Consider the following 15,675-nt stretch of genomic DNA (forward strand, 5'->3'; position numbering starts at 1 on the left):
GTGTTCTTTTCATTTGTTAGACAGCCACCATTGACATGTTCTTATGCTATAGCACTTAATAAAAGAGTTGAGGCCAAAAGTAAACTACTTTTTATCCTATTTTTGGTTGTCTTTCCTTCTATGTGGCCAATAAAGATGCATAGCATTGGGGGGTGCTTTAATATTATTCATGTTGAGTTCTTCGACCCCTATGCTGAAGGCTAGTTGAGTACTTCAAATCATTCTTATATTAAAGCCAATGGTGTCAATCTAAATAACTTGCTACTATGTTGGTTGTAGTCATCGAAAAGATGCTTAAGACCTAAAGTTTCCTCTTCAGCAACTTTAGCTCTTAAAGCTTCTTTTTCATGCATGCTGTCAGTTTTGAACAAAGGTCTTAGGCTATGATTTTCATATGCTATCAGTTTCATGCCAACTTTTGTATTCTCCATATCAACCTTGGTGCAGGCAACCAAACATAGTTCCTGTTGGCCAGTTTTTGAATAAAAGCAAATGCAGGCAACCAAACACCAGCTGGAGCTAGCGTGGCTAGTCTCATGCATACAACCAAACAAAGAAGTGTTGCATGCATTGAGTCAGGCTGAAGCGGGCTTGGCTGGCTGATGCAGGCCTGGCTCACCTGGGAAGAGAACCAAACAGGCCCAAAAATGGATAGACCGTCAATGCTTGCCGTTGTGTTCAATTGTATTTACCAGCCAGCGCTCTAAATATATAATTCAAGCGTATGTAAATTTGGACTGAACCAAGATTGGTGAGGACGTACAAATCGTAGAAACTCCTCATCGCTAAATTATATTTGATGATCATGAAAATGTTATATTTTTGGCACTGTCTTATAGGGCATTATTTCCTGATGAAGGCTTCATGGTGGGGTGGCCAACTTTTCAACAGAAAAGCACAGAAAATTTGTGTATGTGTAAACATTGCAAACTATACATAGACATATAGCACTATCAGTATTCAGCTACGAGTATTTGCTATCAGTTCCAAGGTGATCATCTCATAGCAGAAAAGGAGACAAAAGTAGAGATGTCAATGGGGAATTATTCGTCGGGGAGTGCTTCCCCATCTCCGTCCCTATAGGGAAGAAACTTCCCCCATCCTTGTCCCCGTGCAGGGAATAATCCCCGTGGGGTTCCCCGTATTCGCGTTAGTTCATATTAGTTTATGTGATGTTAACTATTCACATATTCATGAATTCATTATACAAACAAATTTCTTCTACAAAGATTCATATTTGAGACTAAGAAAGTGAAAGATTAGGGTTTCAACTTTACTTATATATCATAATTATTGGACCTTATAAATATATGGGCGTTCAGAGTCGGGTCCCGGCACGAAGCGGGAACGGGATCAGACATACCATCCCCGGCCCCATGAACCCCCGATGGGGACAACTTTAGCCCCGTTTAATTCCCTTTAGGGGCAAAATTTATACCATCCTTATTATCCCCTAATGAGTGAATTTCCTGCGGGAAATCAGAAACGGGGCCCTACAGGAGACGTGTTACTAGCTGAAATGGAGACAATTGTAAACGTGAAACACCCTAACCTTGTTTGGTAACTTGTCTACTGTGTTGGCGGTGACGAACGATTCCTGATACTATATGAGTGTACATGGAGAATTTCTCCCCTAAATTCTCCGACAGCTTCCAGGGAAAGAAGCAGGGTCCACGTCACCTCAATTAATTTCCTCCATTGGATATTTGATCGTCTGGTCGTCGTTGCTTGGAGCGGCTTCTTTCTGGAGCAGCTTCCCGCGCTTCTTGTGAACTTCTCTGACTCCTTCTCTGTTTTTGTTTGGCTTTCTTCGGCTTCTCACTGAATCCACATGGATAAATATATACTCCAGCTTCTGCTTTTACCTCTCCTCCTTCCCGATCCTTCCCGACCCCGACGCCTCTCTTCCCACGGGCATCGCCTCCACCACGTCCTCCTGCACCTTCCCTTCCTCCCTCTCCCTCTCCCTCTCTGCCTCCTTCTCTCCCCCGACGGCAACGACGGCGGCACAACGGCCTCGGTGCGGCAGCCTCGGCGTGCGCGGCCCCTAGCGCGGCGGCCGTACAGCCCGACGCGGTGGGTGGCCGCACCTGGCCGTGGGTGCGAACGCCCCCTCCTCGGCGACGCGACCGAGCCCTGCCGGTGGCTGCCGGCGTGGCTGCCTCCCCAACGCCGCTTCCTCCCCCTACTCCGCGTGTGGTCTTGTGCTACAGGAAACCCTAGAGGTCGTGAGCGCCCAACGGCGACCCTGCCCCTAGCTCCTCTCTCTCTCTCTCCCTCCGTGTGCCCCTATGGATGGAACCGTTGTCTCCTCGCCAGATTCAGCCCCATAACAGAGAGACGCGGACACGCTCCTCATCCAGGTCTGTGCCTTGCTTTTTGTTTGTTGATATTGATTCGAAGGTCATCACTGCCCCAGTGTATGGTTTCAATTGTTTTAAGTTGATTAGACTTTTATTCTGCTACCGATCTAAATTAGCAAGAAACCACTATATTGTAGAATAAAAAGGAAAAACAAAATTACTGTGTACACACGCAATTGACAGATGTTTATTTTTAATGTGAACTTCCCATTGCCAGGAGTAGAATGGGAGTTCAAGTCCCACTGCTTTAGTTTATGACGAACAATTTTAAGGTACTTTTTGGACCATTTTCAGGCTCGCTTTTGTGAGACACATTTTTTGTACTTCATTTACAGTTCTAAAACTATAGTTATAAGGTGAAAACGTGCAACTGTCTTTCACTTGCTTGGTTATATAACCATGATTCTAGAGGAAAGTTACAGTGAACCTCTTCACCATGAATCGAAATGTTCATACTGCTTTGGCCTAGGAAATTTATTTATAATAGGTGGTTACGACGATTACTCTCTAATAATCTTAGTTTACTATTCCTTTCAGGCCGCACTGTAACCAGGCAAATACACTTTCGCTAGCAATGTTTCCAATATGAACATATACAATTACTTCAGTTGTTTTCTCACATAATCGAGGCTTCTCATGTCCTTCATAGACCATACGCTACAAAAGTAAGATAGTCCATTTTATTTCTTTATGTACTCCCACTGTAATAAATAATGTTATGATAGTTCCTGCGATTAATTGGTTCAGAACCTTTTGAAATCAGTTTCTCTGATAGCCTGGTACTTTTCCTTTTTTGTCAATTCTGACTGACCTTCCTCCCAAACGTCTCTGGAGCTTCACTATTACACGTGTAATTCCATGGCCAACCTTTTACATTTCCTATACCTGTCTGGTGAATACTATTCCTTCTTGGACTTGACTTTGGATTGGTAAATTTTTTTGTAATAAATAGTCCCATGGTCTAATTATTTTTTTGTGCAAAGAATGGCACATGCTCTCTTTTATTTGTCTGTGACTTGATCCAGAATGCTCATGACAAAGGACCGTTATGGGACTCATGACGGTGGAAAATGGCTGCGGAGCTCAAACTGTTTGCCATTAACCAATGGGAGGTAGACTGAAAGCAAGCATTCTCTATATTATCTGTTGTTAAATGTCCTTTCATCTTTAGCAAAGAATATTATCGAAGAAAAGGCATTGTCTGGAAATTCATATGTCATAGGAACTAATTAACTATTTCAAATATTGACATTTAACGTTTAATGACACGTGAATTAGCTTCAGAGACAGCTAATAATCTTATGCAATTGAAAGGATGTTAGATACCATGAACCTATGTATCTAAAAAGCTAAAATGTCTTACAATTTGGAATGGAGAGTAGCTTACAAGGTGGATAGGATGATGTGTGTAGAACCATGCTACTGATAGGTATCTTTTGAATCAAAGTAACACATTATATATTTTTTTTATAGTTATACCAGTTTCCTAGCATCTCATCTATGACTATGAGAGAAGCCATTTTAGTTTGTGTAATACGGGGTTCTATGGCTACCAGTAGAATCAAGATTTGTAGCTATCATAGCTTTACAAAGTCGCATTTCATCTAAAGGCCGCATACATCATTTTCTAAGGCATCTTAGTAGGCAGCCATATTTACAGTTACCAATGGTGGTATAGCAGTTCTGCTCTGCTTATCGGACAGGGTCTTTGTGTCTCTCACACACTATTAATCATATATGACTGGCTAATTTATTTTTCTACATAATCAAAGAATGATTCCATATATTAGTGTGTTCTTGACAAAATTCATGGTGTATACTAGGTTCATAAGATTGCCAACCTGAATTATTCTTTTTTGGAAGCAAAAGCCTTGCTGCTTTTGTCATATGGTCTTTTTTATATCTTTTTTTTGCTTCTTGATCTGCCACAGAATGTGAACTATGATATTAGTTTCATAATGTTTTCCATCATTAGATGGATGCAAAATATAGAAGCATTTCAGTTGAGGGATATATGTGTGTGCTTTTACCTTTTTTTCTCTTCTATTCTGTTCAATTGAATTTTATTCTCACCACATTTCCTCCATTCCATATATTTTACATTGTCAATAATGTCATCCTCATGGCTCATTGGCCCAGCCTTACTTTAGTTCTTAGATATGAGTTCATGCTACATATTGAGGTTATACATTGCATTTGTTGTACGTTTTTTCCTAGGAGTATTTTTTTCTGGTGTTCCGAAATTCATGAGACAATGAAAGGGCTTCTATCAAAGTTATTCATGACAACATATATTCGGACAGTAGTCATCTATTGTAAAAAGTGCTAGGCTGCTGGTAAACATGAGAGCATAAAAGTATCAATATAATATATCCTTAAAATACTCGGGGAACTTACTAAACATAGTTTAACCTTGCCAATAAATATAGTCAGGTCAGTCTTTTATGAAAATATTAGATTTTGCAAAGCACTGAAACCTTATTGCCTCTTCTTTAGTCTCTGATGCTACTCAAGTGGGCTCATGGATTAGCTTTATTTTAATTTCTGTCCCTCTGCTAGATAGTTTTATTTTACGTGTTGATTTGGCTGCTACATATTCACAATCCTTATGTTATACACTATTAGGTTATAACATCAAGTCATTGTCTAGCGTCTCACAAACCCTGTTCTCTCTAATACACAATCGACCTAGGATTCAGACTTGCCCAGGCTACAGCTTCACCAAACAGCCTAACTTACAGACTCTGACGACAAAGTTACATGTTGGGGCTCTCCCTCTCGGCCACCAGGTAAATTCCACTCCATAGCTAAGCGGCTACAAATATTTATATTAGTCCCGGCTACGATCTTTATTATTGTTACAACACATTCATATATCATCGTACGTGAGATAACAATACTTTTCCCCCTGATTACTATATTGTAACTGGACTGTGGTATATCCAAAATAACATCTACCATGTTCACCTCGATAGGCTTTTGACAAACTTGATGATGTGAATCTGATGATGCTATGTTGGTCTATGCATCCAGAGTACCAAGGAGCACCACCACTCAAAAAGCATCCTGTCCAAGGGACACGTGATCATTTCTTCATGTGCTAGCTAATGAGACTATGCATGTATAATGCGACATGTTTTTCTGTTCTAATCTACAGACTTTTCATGACTATCCTCCTTAATTATTGGTCTGTTACATTCAACCTTTGTGTTGGTTATCCTAATTTGCCTACCCCCTTGCTAGATGTATAAATGACACATCCTCTTCATGTTTGTTGTTAAACTGATGGTCCATGTATATCGTGTTTCCTATTCTCTGTCTTTAGGTTAAATCAAACTACACTGTTACAAAAAAACCTGACAACCCGCGCGCATAATTAATGGCACTAAATTAACATCTTTTTTTTTATTTCCTGGTATAATCACAGAAGGTCGTAATGTTAAAGGATAAGTATTTTGTCTCCCCTTTTGTTAGGCTTTGTCCGGCTGATCTTCATCTATGTTGCACTATAGTAATCAACATCAAACCATGTATGCCTTGCTGCGGCTTGACACTGGAGGCAGCAATGCCATGTTCCTAAAGAATAATCATGGTTCTTGGAAACCGAGATTTTTTTTTCTGAAAAAAAGGTTTTTCCAAGTATTTGGTTCCTCTTTCGCTTATCCTCCCGCGCGATGGCGCGCGGGTTTCACTAGTGGTAGTCTTGAGACGTGGCCCGAACCAGGTTGTTGCCTTGAAAGCACTTGGATCATGGATGGCCAGACCGCCTGAGTATAATAGTACCAAATCAGACACTGCCAAATTCTATTGGGAAAGCACTTGGATGACCAGACTTTTAGGAAATAGTACTGCCTTAAATAAACCGTAATAATAATAAATCAGAGGATGCATTGAAGGGAAAATTGGAGCACTACTTTAAACATCTCAAATTAGACGATTGCTTCAATGCCTGATTGAACAAGGGTACGACCCCAATCGTGGCATGTCTGCTTCAAAGGCATAAAAATAGTAACAATGAAGGACAATAGCAAAATACAAATTTCAGAACAAAATATGATCACGTGGATAGATAAATCTAAAATCAGATGACCAGCTATGAAACATTGGGAACACTAGAATCACGCTTAGGCCTTGTTTAGTTGGTAAAAATTTTATTTTTGGCTACTGTAGCACTTTCGTTTTTATTTGACAAACATTTTCCAACCACGGAGTAACTAGACTCAAAAGATTCATCTCACAAATTACAGGTAAACTGTGCAATTAGTTTTTATTTTCGTCTATATTTAATGCTCCATGCATGCGACCAAAGATTCGATGTAAGGAAGAATCTTCAAAATTTTTGCGAACAAAACAAGGCCTTAGTAAACTGCAACAAATTATAATGGAACAGTAGGCAGTCAAGCACCATAACGGCCTCAGCCTTCAGTGCCTCAAGTTCAGCCTCCAAAGGCCTTCACCGTGAAAAGACTATCATGAGATAATTATGTAGCATTCACTGATAGAGAGTACCATAGTAAGTACCACAATCCAAAACTTGACAGTAAAGAACAACATCCAGGGCAAAACAGAAACCTAAGTTGACTCCCACAGTTCTTAACTATAATATAGAAAGTGCATTTAGACAACTCCCAACGGAGTAGAGCTCTTCACTCAACCATCCTAAGCCTCTGCTGTCTCAGTTGGGGCCTCAAGCACAAGACCCTTGGTGGGCTTTCCCAGGAGGTCCGTGAACTGCTGGAACGGAGCCATGGAGAACTTGGTCTGAGTCCAGAATTCAGGTGTAAGGAAGCCATAGGTCTTCATCAAGCAGTCAAAGGTTGCCTGCACATAACCAAACCAAATGACTGATAAATGGAACTGAATACATATATATAAGAATGCTAATAGGTCAACTGTTAGTGTAACCACAGAACAAACTTAAGTTAATTTTCAATACAGCATGACTCACAAGCTAAGTATATGTAACTAAAGAACGGTGTTACATAAGTTAAAACCTTTTTTAAAAAAATTTCAATAAGCATGACTCACAAGCTAAGTATATGTAACTAAAGAACGGTGTTACATAAGTTAAAACCTTTTTTTAAAAAGATTGTAACTTTAGATACTACATTATTCACAAACTAAGTTCATACAGAAATTCCAATACTTGCCATTAAGAAGGTAGAATTTGGTGCTAGAAAAGTAGACAGCCAATAATAAATGCCTAACAAGTACAAAATTGCAGCAAACTGGTACATCTAAAGATGAATTGGAACCTAACTTGAATGAGAGATTTTGATAATTATAATCCAATCCGCGTGCCTTTCAAGATTTGACATATCACAATGACCTGTATAGAGATTTGACTTATCACAATGACGTGAAGAGTCAACCTGAGTCATTGACATATGGGTCTGGCCGTCTGGATGTCAAACCTTGGATGGCTTCAGATGTCAATTTTAGAAATTTCTCTGAATGAATTAGGTAGACATAACAACACTATGTACACAGTGTCCGCTGCAAATTCATAATCTCAATAATAGAATTATGATATCACATTAGTGTCCATCTCTTTAGACTAAGAAATAAATTAATACACTAACAACTTCTGATGAAGTGAAAGTACAAAACCAGCACTTCCACCTATCGCATATGATACATGATCAAGGTAACACATTAACACTACAAATTCAACATTTCACATAAGATCATTCAGATATCAGCAATATGCTACTACTAGCTGGTCCTAGCATTCCTTAATACCAATCCCAAGGTGCAGGTATTGCAAATTTCTATTATAATAGAAGCATCACATCATAATATGAATAAGAGCGAGTAGTACCTTGACGAAGTTTCCAAGGGTCTTAGTGGAGCCACGGGACGAGGTGAAGACATCCTCAATGCCAGCGAACTGCAGCACCTTCTTGGGCACACGCGCGGCGACGATGCCAGAACCCCTGGGTGCGGGCACCATGCGCACGGTGACGGAGCCACACTTGCCGGTGACCTTGCAGGGCACTGTGTGCGGCTGCCCGATCTTGTTACCCCAGTAACCCCTCCTGACGGGGACGACAGAGAGCTTGGCGAGGATGATGGCGCCGCGGATGGCTGTGGCCACCTCCTTGGCGCACTTGACTCCCAGGCCGACGTGACCGTCGCCATCGCCGACGACGACGAAGGCCTTGAAGCGGGTGCGCTGCCCGGCGCGGGTCTGCTTCTGGACTGGAGTGATCTTCATGACCTCATCCTTGAGCCCCGGGACGAGGGTCTCGATGATCTGGTGCTCCTTGACGGGGAGCGAGTGGAGGTAGATCTCCTCGATCTTGTTGATCTTGCTCTCCTTGACGAGGCGGCCGAGCTTGGTGACGGGTACCCACTTCTCTTCCTCCTGACGCGGGCCACGACGGCCGCCGCGGCGCCCGCCACGGTCGCCGCGTCCACCGCGCCCGAAGCCACGGCCGAACCCTCCGCGCTCGCCGCCACGCTCACCGCCGCGCTCCGCCATGGCTGGGTGAGGAAAGGGTGGGGTGCTCCGGAGAGTGACGGAGGATGAGGGTTTGGGGGCTGCGGCGGCGCGAAGAGTGGCGGTGGTGGAGGCGAGGAGCTATTTATGTCGAGGGATGGAACTAGGGTTTTCCAGGAGATGCTGCGCGGAGGCCGTGGGCTGAAACATGGGCCAGGATGCTGTAATCGACCTTCGAATTTTGTTTAACGGCCCATACGCAAAGCAATCGAACCCAGCTTTTGGCCCACCAGAAGGGTATTCGGCCAGCTCTTGCTCAAGATTGTGGTATTCGAAAGATAATAGTGGCTTCAGATTGCCTTAACATTGTGAGGAACATTAATGAAATGCCTCTTTGTACTTATGTGATGATCCTCAAGGATATCCAGGAAAAGGCAAAATCCTTTGATTATGTGCGTTTTGCACATGAAGATAGGGAATGTAATAGGGAGGCTGATCGTCTAGCTAAATATGCATGTTCACTTGAAGTTGGCCGTCATGTATGGCTTGGCTCTCCTCCTGTATTTTCTGAATGTAAACATTTCAATTGAGTAATATAATCCCTATCGTCCACTCAAAAAAAAAAAGATCACACGAGCAAGTAGTGTACGGCGGCAGCGCTTCAGATGGACCTGTATTTGGGCCGGGGCCTCCGTTTGCAGCGTGTGGAACAAGAATACTTCACATGGTGGCATATTCGCTTAGCGGATAAATAATGATTGAAAATCGCTAATATGTTGTAAGAAAAAATATTGTTAATTAGTTAACTGATTTGGTACATAATCTAACTGCTGTAAGATGTAATTTGGACACTTGCCAGTTTGCTGGTTCCAATTGGTTGGTATGAAAGGTTTTTGTTACTTTTCAAAACAAAGTGTTTTCAAGGCGTGTTCCTTTTCTAAAAAAAAATCTTCAATACAATAGCTCTTATTGCACTGTTTTTTTTATAAGAGAAACTTCAAATGTATGTAAATTCACACATGACTAAGATTGGTCAGGATCTACAAATTGTTGGATTCTGTTCGATGAAAAGGAAAATATTTATATTTTTGGCAGTCTTGCAGGGCATTATTTCCTGAAGGCTTCCTGGTGGGGTGGCCAACTTTTCAATAGAAAGTCTATTTACTTGACCCATCTGCCGAATCTGTCAAATATTCAGCGGTGTTTATACTTGTAGCTTAATGCTGATAGTGCTATATGCAAATTGCAAATACTCGTAGCTGACAGATTTGCTATCAGTTCCAAGGTGATCGTCTCCTAGCTGAAAAGGAGACAAAAGGAAACGTGTGCCAAATTCAAGCACTTGGATGGCCAGACTTTCAGGAAGTAGTACTGCCCTAAATAAACCGTAATAATCATAATAAATCAGTGGATGCATTGAAGACGGGGAAATTGGAGACACTACTTTAAACATCTCAAATCAAGACAATTGCTTCAATGCCTGATTGAACACGGCTACATCAATGCCTCCGGCAACCGGACATCACGCATGCGTTTCCACAATTGGAACTGACCGCAATCGTGGCATGTCTGGTTCAGCCTGAGGACACCACCAAACCATAATTTCGCAAGAAGGGCAACCAAATTTCGCAAGATTAGTACATCACACCATGCATAAGTTCTGCACACCATGATCCGATTCAGAAGGGTCCAAGAGTTCGTTCAGTAGTCTCCCAACCCACCATGCCAAATCACGACGAAGACGAAGCACAGCTACAGACGACAAGAGCACTCTGACGGAGCTCTCACGATTCTTCATTATTCACTACTACGCCTTCACGGGCACGACCTTGACCTGGTCCAGCACGGGGCCGCAGAGCGAGACGCCGTCGGTGACCTTGGTGTGGTAGTAGGAGCTGTAGAACGTGAGGCGGGTCCGTGCTCCGGCGGCCACGAACCTGAACGCCGCCGCCTTGAACCCACCTTTCCCCGCGGACTCGAACGGCACCTTCTGCGTCACGTTGCCCGCGAACGCCTCCACCAGCATGGACCCGTGGCACCCGTTCTTGGCGTCGCCGACGGCGAACGACAGGTTGTAGGCGCGGTTCGGCACGGTGCGGATCACCTGCGCGATGGCGCTCTCCCGCCCGGCCACCAGCTCCACCGCGTACTGCCCCGCCGGGACGGAGAAGTGGGCCGCGTCGATGAACCGCACCGCCTTGAGCGACTCGATGATCCACCCGGGAAGCGGCGACGTCGCGTCCTTCTGCTTCGGGGGAAGAAGCACGCCCACCGTCGAGTTCTTCAGCACCTGGGGACCGATCTCGAACCCATCGTTCTTGATCAGGTTGTCTGCATGCGGAAAGATTCGTCCTTCGTCATTAAGATTACGACCGATTTGGAGTCCCCGAACCGAAAGAGAAGGTGAGGTGATCCATACCTTTGGTCGGGTACGCAGCGGGCAGCTCCTTGATGGCGACGGCGTCCAGCAGCGGGCCGCACGCGGCGTCCTCCTGCACGCCGGGATTGGCGAACGTGACCTGCGCGACGGGGGAGGAGGCGCGGAAACCCCAGGCCCAGGTGTCGGCGGACGCGCCGCTGTAGAGCGTGCGCACGGCGACGTCGGCGGGCGCCGAGAGCGACGGCGACACGGCCACGCGCAGGGACTCGTCCTGCGCGCACGTCCGCGTCGCCGCGAACGTCAGCGCGTATAGTGCGCCCGGACGCACCGTCACGTTCTGCGACGCGGACGCGCGGCTGCCGAGGCGGAGCGCGTGCACGCCGTGCGGCACCGCGAAGAACATGCCCCCTGGCTGCGGCCCGCCCGAGACGTACTCCACGTGACCCTGCACCGTCCATCCGGGCAGCGAGTGACGGCCCACGATAAGGGTCTTGTTCAGCTTCCTCGGCGCCGTCTCAAAGTTGCCGTTGATGAGCAGCCCTGTGTGAGTGTGAGTGGCCACGGATGCATGAACAAAAGTCAGATCTTTCGCTACGCTTTCTGCACGCGCAGACTCAAAAACAATGACCAACCATTTGTTCGAACCAGATTAAAAACTCTTAGGATGCAGCATGTAGAACATTGGTAGAACAAGATGAAACAGAAATAGAGAAGAACAAGCTCTCGGTTGTTCTCTGTTTCCTCTTCACTCTTCAGAGGTCAAGCATAGACTATTTAATTTAACTCACTGCATTTGACAGAACATTCTTGGAACAAAATAATGACAGCATTCTTGGACTGCAAACCCCAAATGTGAACTGATGTATGATGAAAAGTAATAAGAGTGCTGAATGAAAACTAGTACTAGAGCAGATAGCTGCCCAGCACAAACATATGTAGAGGTGAAACTGGAGGTTTCGTGCTTGCAAGCATAGAACACTGAAATAACTAGATGAGACAGACATGGAGCAGCAAACTTTGATCTATGTTTCCTCTTAGGAGATGAAAGCTTGGACTACTCTAAATGCACTTCATTTGACAGAACAGCCTGCAGATCTAAAAGAATCCAGACAAAAGGCCCCGACATAGGGCAGCAGAGACAAGATTGGCATAGAAAAACAGTGTGATAAGATGAGAAGCAAGGGTGTTAGAAGCACAAACAATGTCACCTTCAGCGTCTTGAGCATGACGAGGCGCAGGCACTGGGGGCGGAGCACTGACGGCGAGCGTGGCGGCAGCCGAGGAGGAGGACGAGGAGGAGACGGAGAGGACCAGCAGCAGCAGCATTCCCCATGGAAGCTCCATTGCCAAGCTCTGCTCTCTTTCGCTTTCCCTTGGCTTCTTCCCCGGGAGGTGCGGAGGTGCCCCTTCGTTTAACAGACGGGACGGACAGCTTCACTGAAACCCTCCTTGTTTGGATATTTACAAATCACCCCCTTGATAGTGTAAGCGCCATTACCCAAACTTGTTTTGTGCTTTTGGACGGCGACGGACTGTCGAGAGCAACACAGCCAGTGATTAGGTGGGTGTCACTGTAATAGACATGCGAAAAAACAAAACTCGTGTGCTTTTAGATAGCTTAGCAATTTTAACTTATTGGTGTACATTCAGTAAGTCTATTTAGGCCTTGTTTGGATGTAGTCGGATTCGCATCAATCCACATATGTTGGAGTGGATTGAAGTAGAACTTGAACTAAATTCTACCCTAATCCACTTCAACACATGTGGATTGAGGTGAATCCGGTAACATCCAAACAAGGCCTTATTAGGTCCTCATAAAAGTGATACTCCATCTACACTAAAATATAGATCATTTTGATTGAATCTTAAGTCAAACTTTTATTTAACATTCACTTGGTTTTAAATAAAGCACATAAACGTTACGACCTAATTTAAATTCTATTTAAGTCTTCCATAAAAATATGCCTTAATATAATATTTATTTGATACTATAAATGGCAATAAATTCTATATAAGCTTAGTCAAGATTAAAAAACGACTTAGAATGGAATTAAAACAACCTGCATTTTTTTAAGAAAGGAGGAATAGCATATATAGAGATCAAACTAAAGCGTGCATCTTGAATCAAAGAAACAAAAGTAGGCAAATTTTGATGGATGATGGTTACGTACTTTACCATGAAGCCTGGCGAACACATTGCTCACCAGTCACCACAGTCCAGAGAAAACCTAGGCAAGTTTTCAAGTACTTCATCTGCCCTAAAATAATAGAAATCTCATTTCTCAATTAATCTAATAATTGTCTCTAGATTTAACCAAATTTATATAAGTATTAATCTAATTTCTATTCCCTCCATTCTAAATTATAAATCATTTTAAAAATCTTAAAAAGTTAAAGTATTTTTAAGTTTAACCAAATTTATGTTCGTTTCCCTGGGGAAAGGTTGCCTGTCTGTGTCTTTTTTCCGTTTCCGCTTTGCGTTCAGTTTCCCGCGTCCTTTTGTTCAGGAAACATTTGCTCCCGTCTGTGTGTCCTTTGCCAGATTGTTTATTTTTTCTTTTTCCTTTCCCGTTTCCGCTTTACCTGCATTCAGTTTCTTGACTTTTTAGTCAGTTGTTTTTTTACTCCTGTTTTTCATCATATATAAACAGAAAAAAAATATAATATGTACATTTGATCTCTTTATACTTTCTTAATAAATAGATACCTCCGTCAGTCATTTTTTATTACAAATAAAACTCAGCCAATGATCCAACTAATCGATCTAAATAGTTTGTATTCCAATGTAATTTATGTCTATACACTTATATATTTGTATACCTAGATATAATATTGAGAAGTCAAAAATACTTTTATTTTTTTGTCCACCCCCTCACTCCATCTAACTGGATAGGAGATAGTTTCTTTCGTCTCACTTTTTATTTTAGGCCTTGTTTAATTCCTAAAATTTTTCAAGATTTTTTATCACATCAAATCTTGCAGCACATGCATTGAGCATTAAATATAAATAAGAAATAACTAATTGCATAATTTACCTCTAATTTACGAGACAAATCTTTTGAGCCTATTTAGTCTATAATTGAACAATAATTGTCGAATAAAAACGAAAATACTAAAATAGCTAAATCCAAAAAATTTCGTGAACTAAACAAGGCCTACTCGATCCGGACTGTGACTCATATTCATACGAATTAAAACAGTTCACATTTAGCAATAATGAAAATACAGGTCGGGTCCCATTCCTATTCGTGTTGGGTCTCATCATCCTCATCTCGTACGTGACCGAGTCATAATCTTCGCTAATAACTTGCGTCTAGTCGATTACATGTTATCTGATACTATACGTATTTGATTTCGTTGCAACTTACAAGCACTTTTGCGAATATTTACATTGTAGAGCAAGTTTAAATTATGAAATATATTTCCTAATAAATTAATCTAAAAAACATACTCGACCGAGTTATACTTAAATTTATCTGACTGTCGAGGAAGCGAGACTCCTCTTCTTTCAACCACTGAGGGAGTATGTGGCACACGGGCACGCAGCCACGCAGGGTCAAAGTCTAAAAACAGCATTGCATTTCATGTCGAAACTACGTGAAAGCAGATGGTCACCACAGGAATAGCAAAGCGGGGCCATGTCATCTACAAATGCATTAGCACGTCAACGTACCCTGCATATAACAAAGGGCTGTAAAACCGAAGCTGGTTGGAGGTCCGTCCATATAAAGACAGTACTGGGCCTTATTTAGTTCCGAAAAGTTTTTAGATTTCAGGACCGTAGCATTTTTGTTTTTATTTGATAAATATTATTTAATTATGGACTAATTAGGTTTAAAAGTTTTACTTCGAGGTAAACTGTACAATTAGTTTTTTTTTATCTATATCTAATACTTCGTGCATATGCCTTAAGATTTAATGTGATAAAAAATTTTGAAAAAAGTTTTTAGTTTTTAGAATGAACTAAACAAGCCATTAGTAAAAATGAGCCTTTTGTGGTAAATCTCCGGCGTCCCCAGCGGGTCATTTACCACCTCGTCGCCGCCCCCCCACCGTGACCGTGATGAAGGCAGGACACGCACGACACAGAAGAGTAGAGAGCGGTGGACGGTGGTGGTGGTCACCGCTGCCGACTGGCCTTCAATAAATACTAGCAGTAATGTGTTCACGGCCCGTGCAGCGAAACTTGCGGTGATGAACAGCGAAAATCTTCTGATTTCCGCTACAAATATTATTTTATTGATTTATTATGATTTAAAAAGCACTGCTAAATGATGAATGGATTCAACAGATAAGCTTATACAAACAGGCACCACCAAAGCCGAGCGAGTTAACGAGGGAGGAGGAGCACAATGCAGTAGTACTAGTACCAGATCGAGAAGATGCTTCTTTAAACTGTACAATAAGTTTTTATTTTTGTCTATATTTAATACTCCATGCATGCGTCTAAAGATTCGATGTGACGGAGAATCTGAAAAATTTTGCAAAAT

General features: G+C 42.6%; 3 protein-coding genes across 22 annotated transcripts; 1 reads left to right on the plus strand and 2 right to left on the minus strand.

The window, feature by feature from the left end:
- LOC110436685 lies at nt 1,854-5,662 on the plus strand. Of its 20 annotated transcripts, none has more exons than XR_002454527.1 (5): nt 1,855-2,635; nt 2,901-3,028; nt 3,389-3,475; nt 4,989-5,152; nt 5,397-5,662. XR_002454527.1 is itself a non-coding variant. In XM_021464159.1 (4 exons), exons 1-4 carry the CDS (start codon nt 2,296-2,298, stop codon nt 5,465-5,467), a joined length of 381 nt encoding a protein of 126 aa, XP_021319834.1. In that variant the 5' UTR covers nt 1,857-2,295; the 3' UTR covers nt 5,468-5,662. The 20 variants fall into 20 exon arrangements, 2 of the variants coding, with proteins under 2 accessions (XP_021319834.1, XP_021319841.1); XR_002454532.1 differs by lacking the exon at nt 2,901-3,028 and having other exon boundaries at nt 1,855-2,363; nt 2,581-2,635; XR_002454525.1 differs by having other exon boundaries at nt 1,856-2,403; nt 2,581-2,635; nt 2,901-3,475.
- LOC8081205 (40S ribosomal protein S2-3) lies at nt 6,740-8,931 on the minus strand. Its single transcript, XM_002466200.2, has 2 exons — nt 8,185-8,931; nt 6,740-7,184 (listed from the first exon to the last, which is right to left on the minus strand). The coding sequence occupies exons 1-2, from the start codon at nt 8,845-8,847 to the stop codon at nt 7,023-7,025; spliced, it is 825 nt and encodes a 274-aa protein (XP_002466245.1). The 5' UTR covers nt 8,848-8,931; the 3' UTR covers nt 6,740-7,022.
- Nucleotides 10,237-12,593, minus strand: LOC8081206. The gene is made up of 3 exons (XM_002466201.2): nt 12,394-12,593; nt 11,225-11,725; nt 10,237-11,136 (listed from the first exon to the last, which is right to left on the minus strand). The coding sequence occupies exons 1-3, from the start codon at nt 12,527-12,529 to the stop codon at nt 10,613-10,615; spliced, it is 1,161 nt and encodes a 386-aa protein (XP_002466246.1). The 5' UTR covers nt 12,530-12,593; the 3' UTR covers nt 10,237-10,612.

This window comes from Sorghum bicolor, chromosome 1 (genome assembly GCF_000003195.3).
Source record: "Sorghum bicolor cultivar BTx623 chromosome 1, Sorghum_bicolor_NCBIv3, whole genome shotgun sequence".
Taxonomy (NCBI): Eukaryota; Viridiplantae; Streptophyta; class Magnoliopsida; order Poales; family Poaceae; genus Sorghum; species Sorghum bicolor.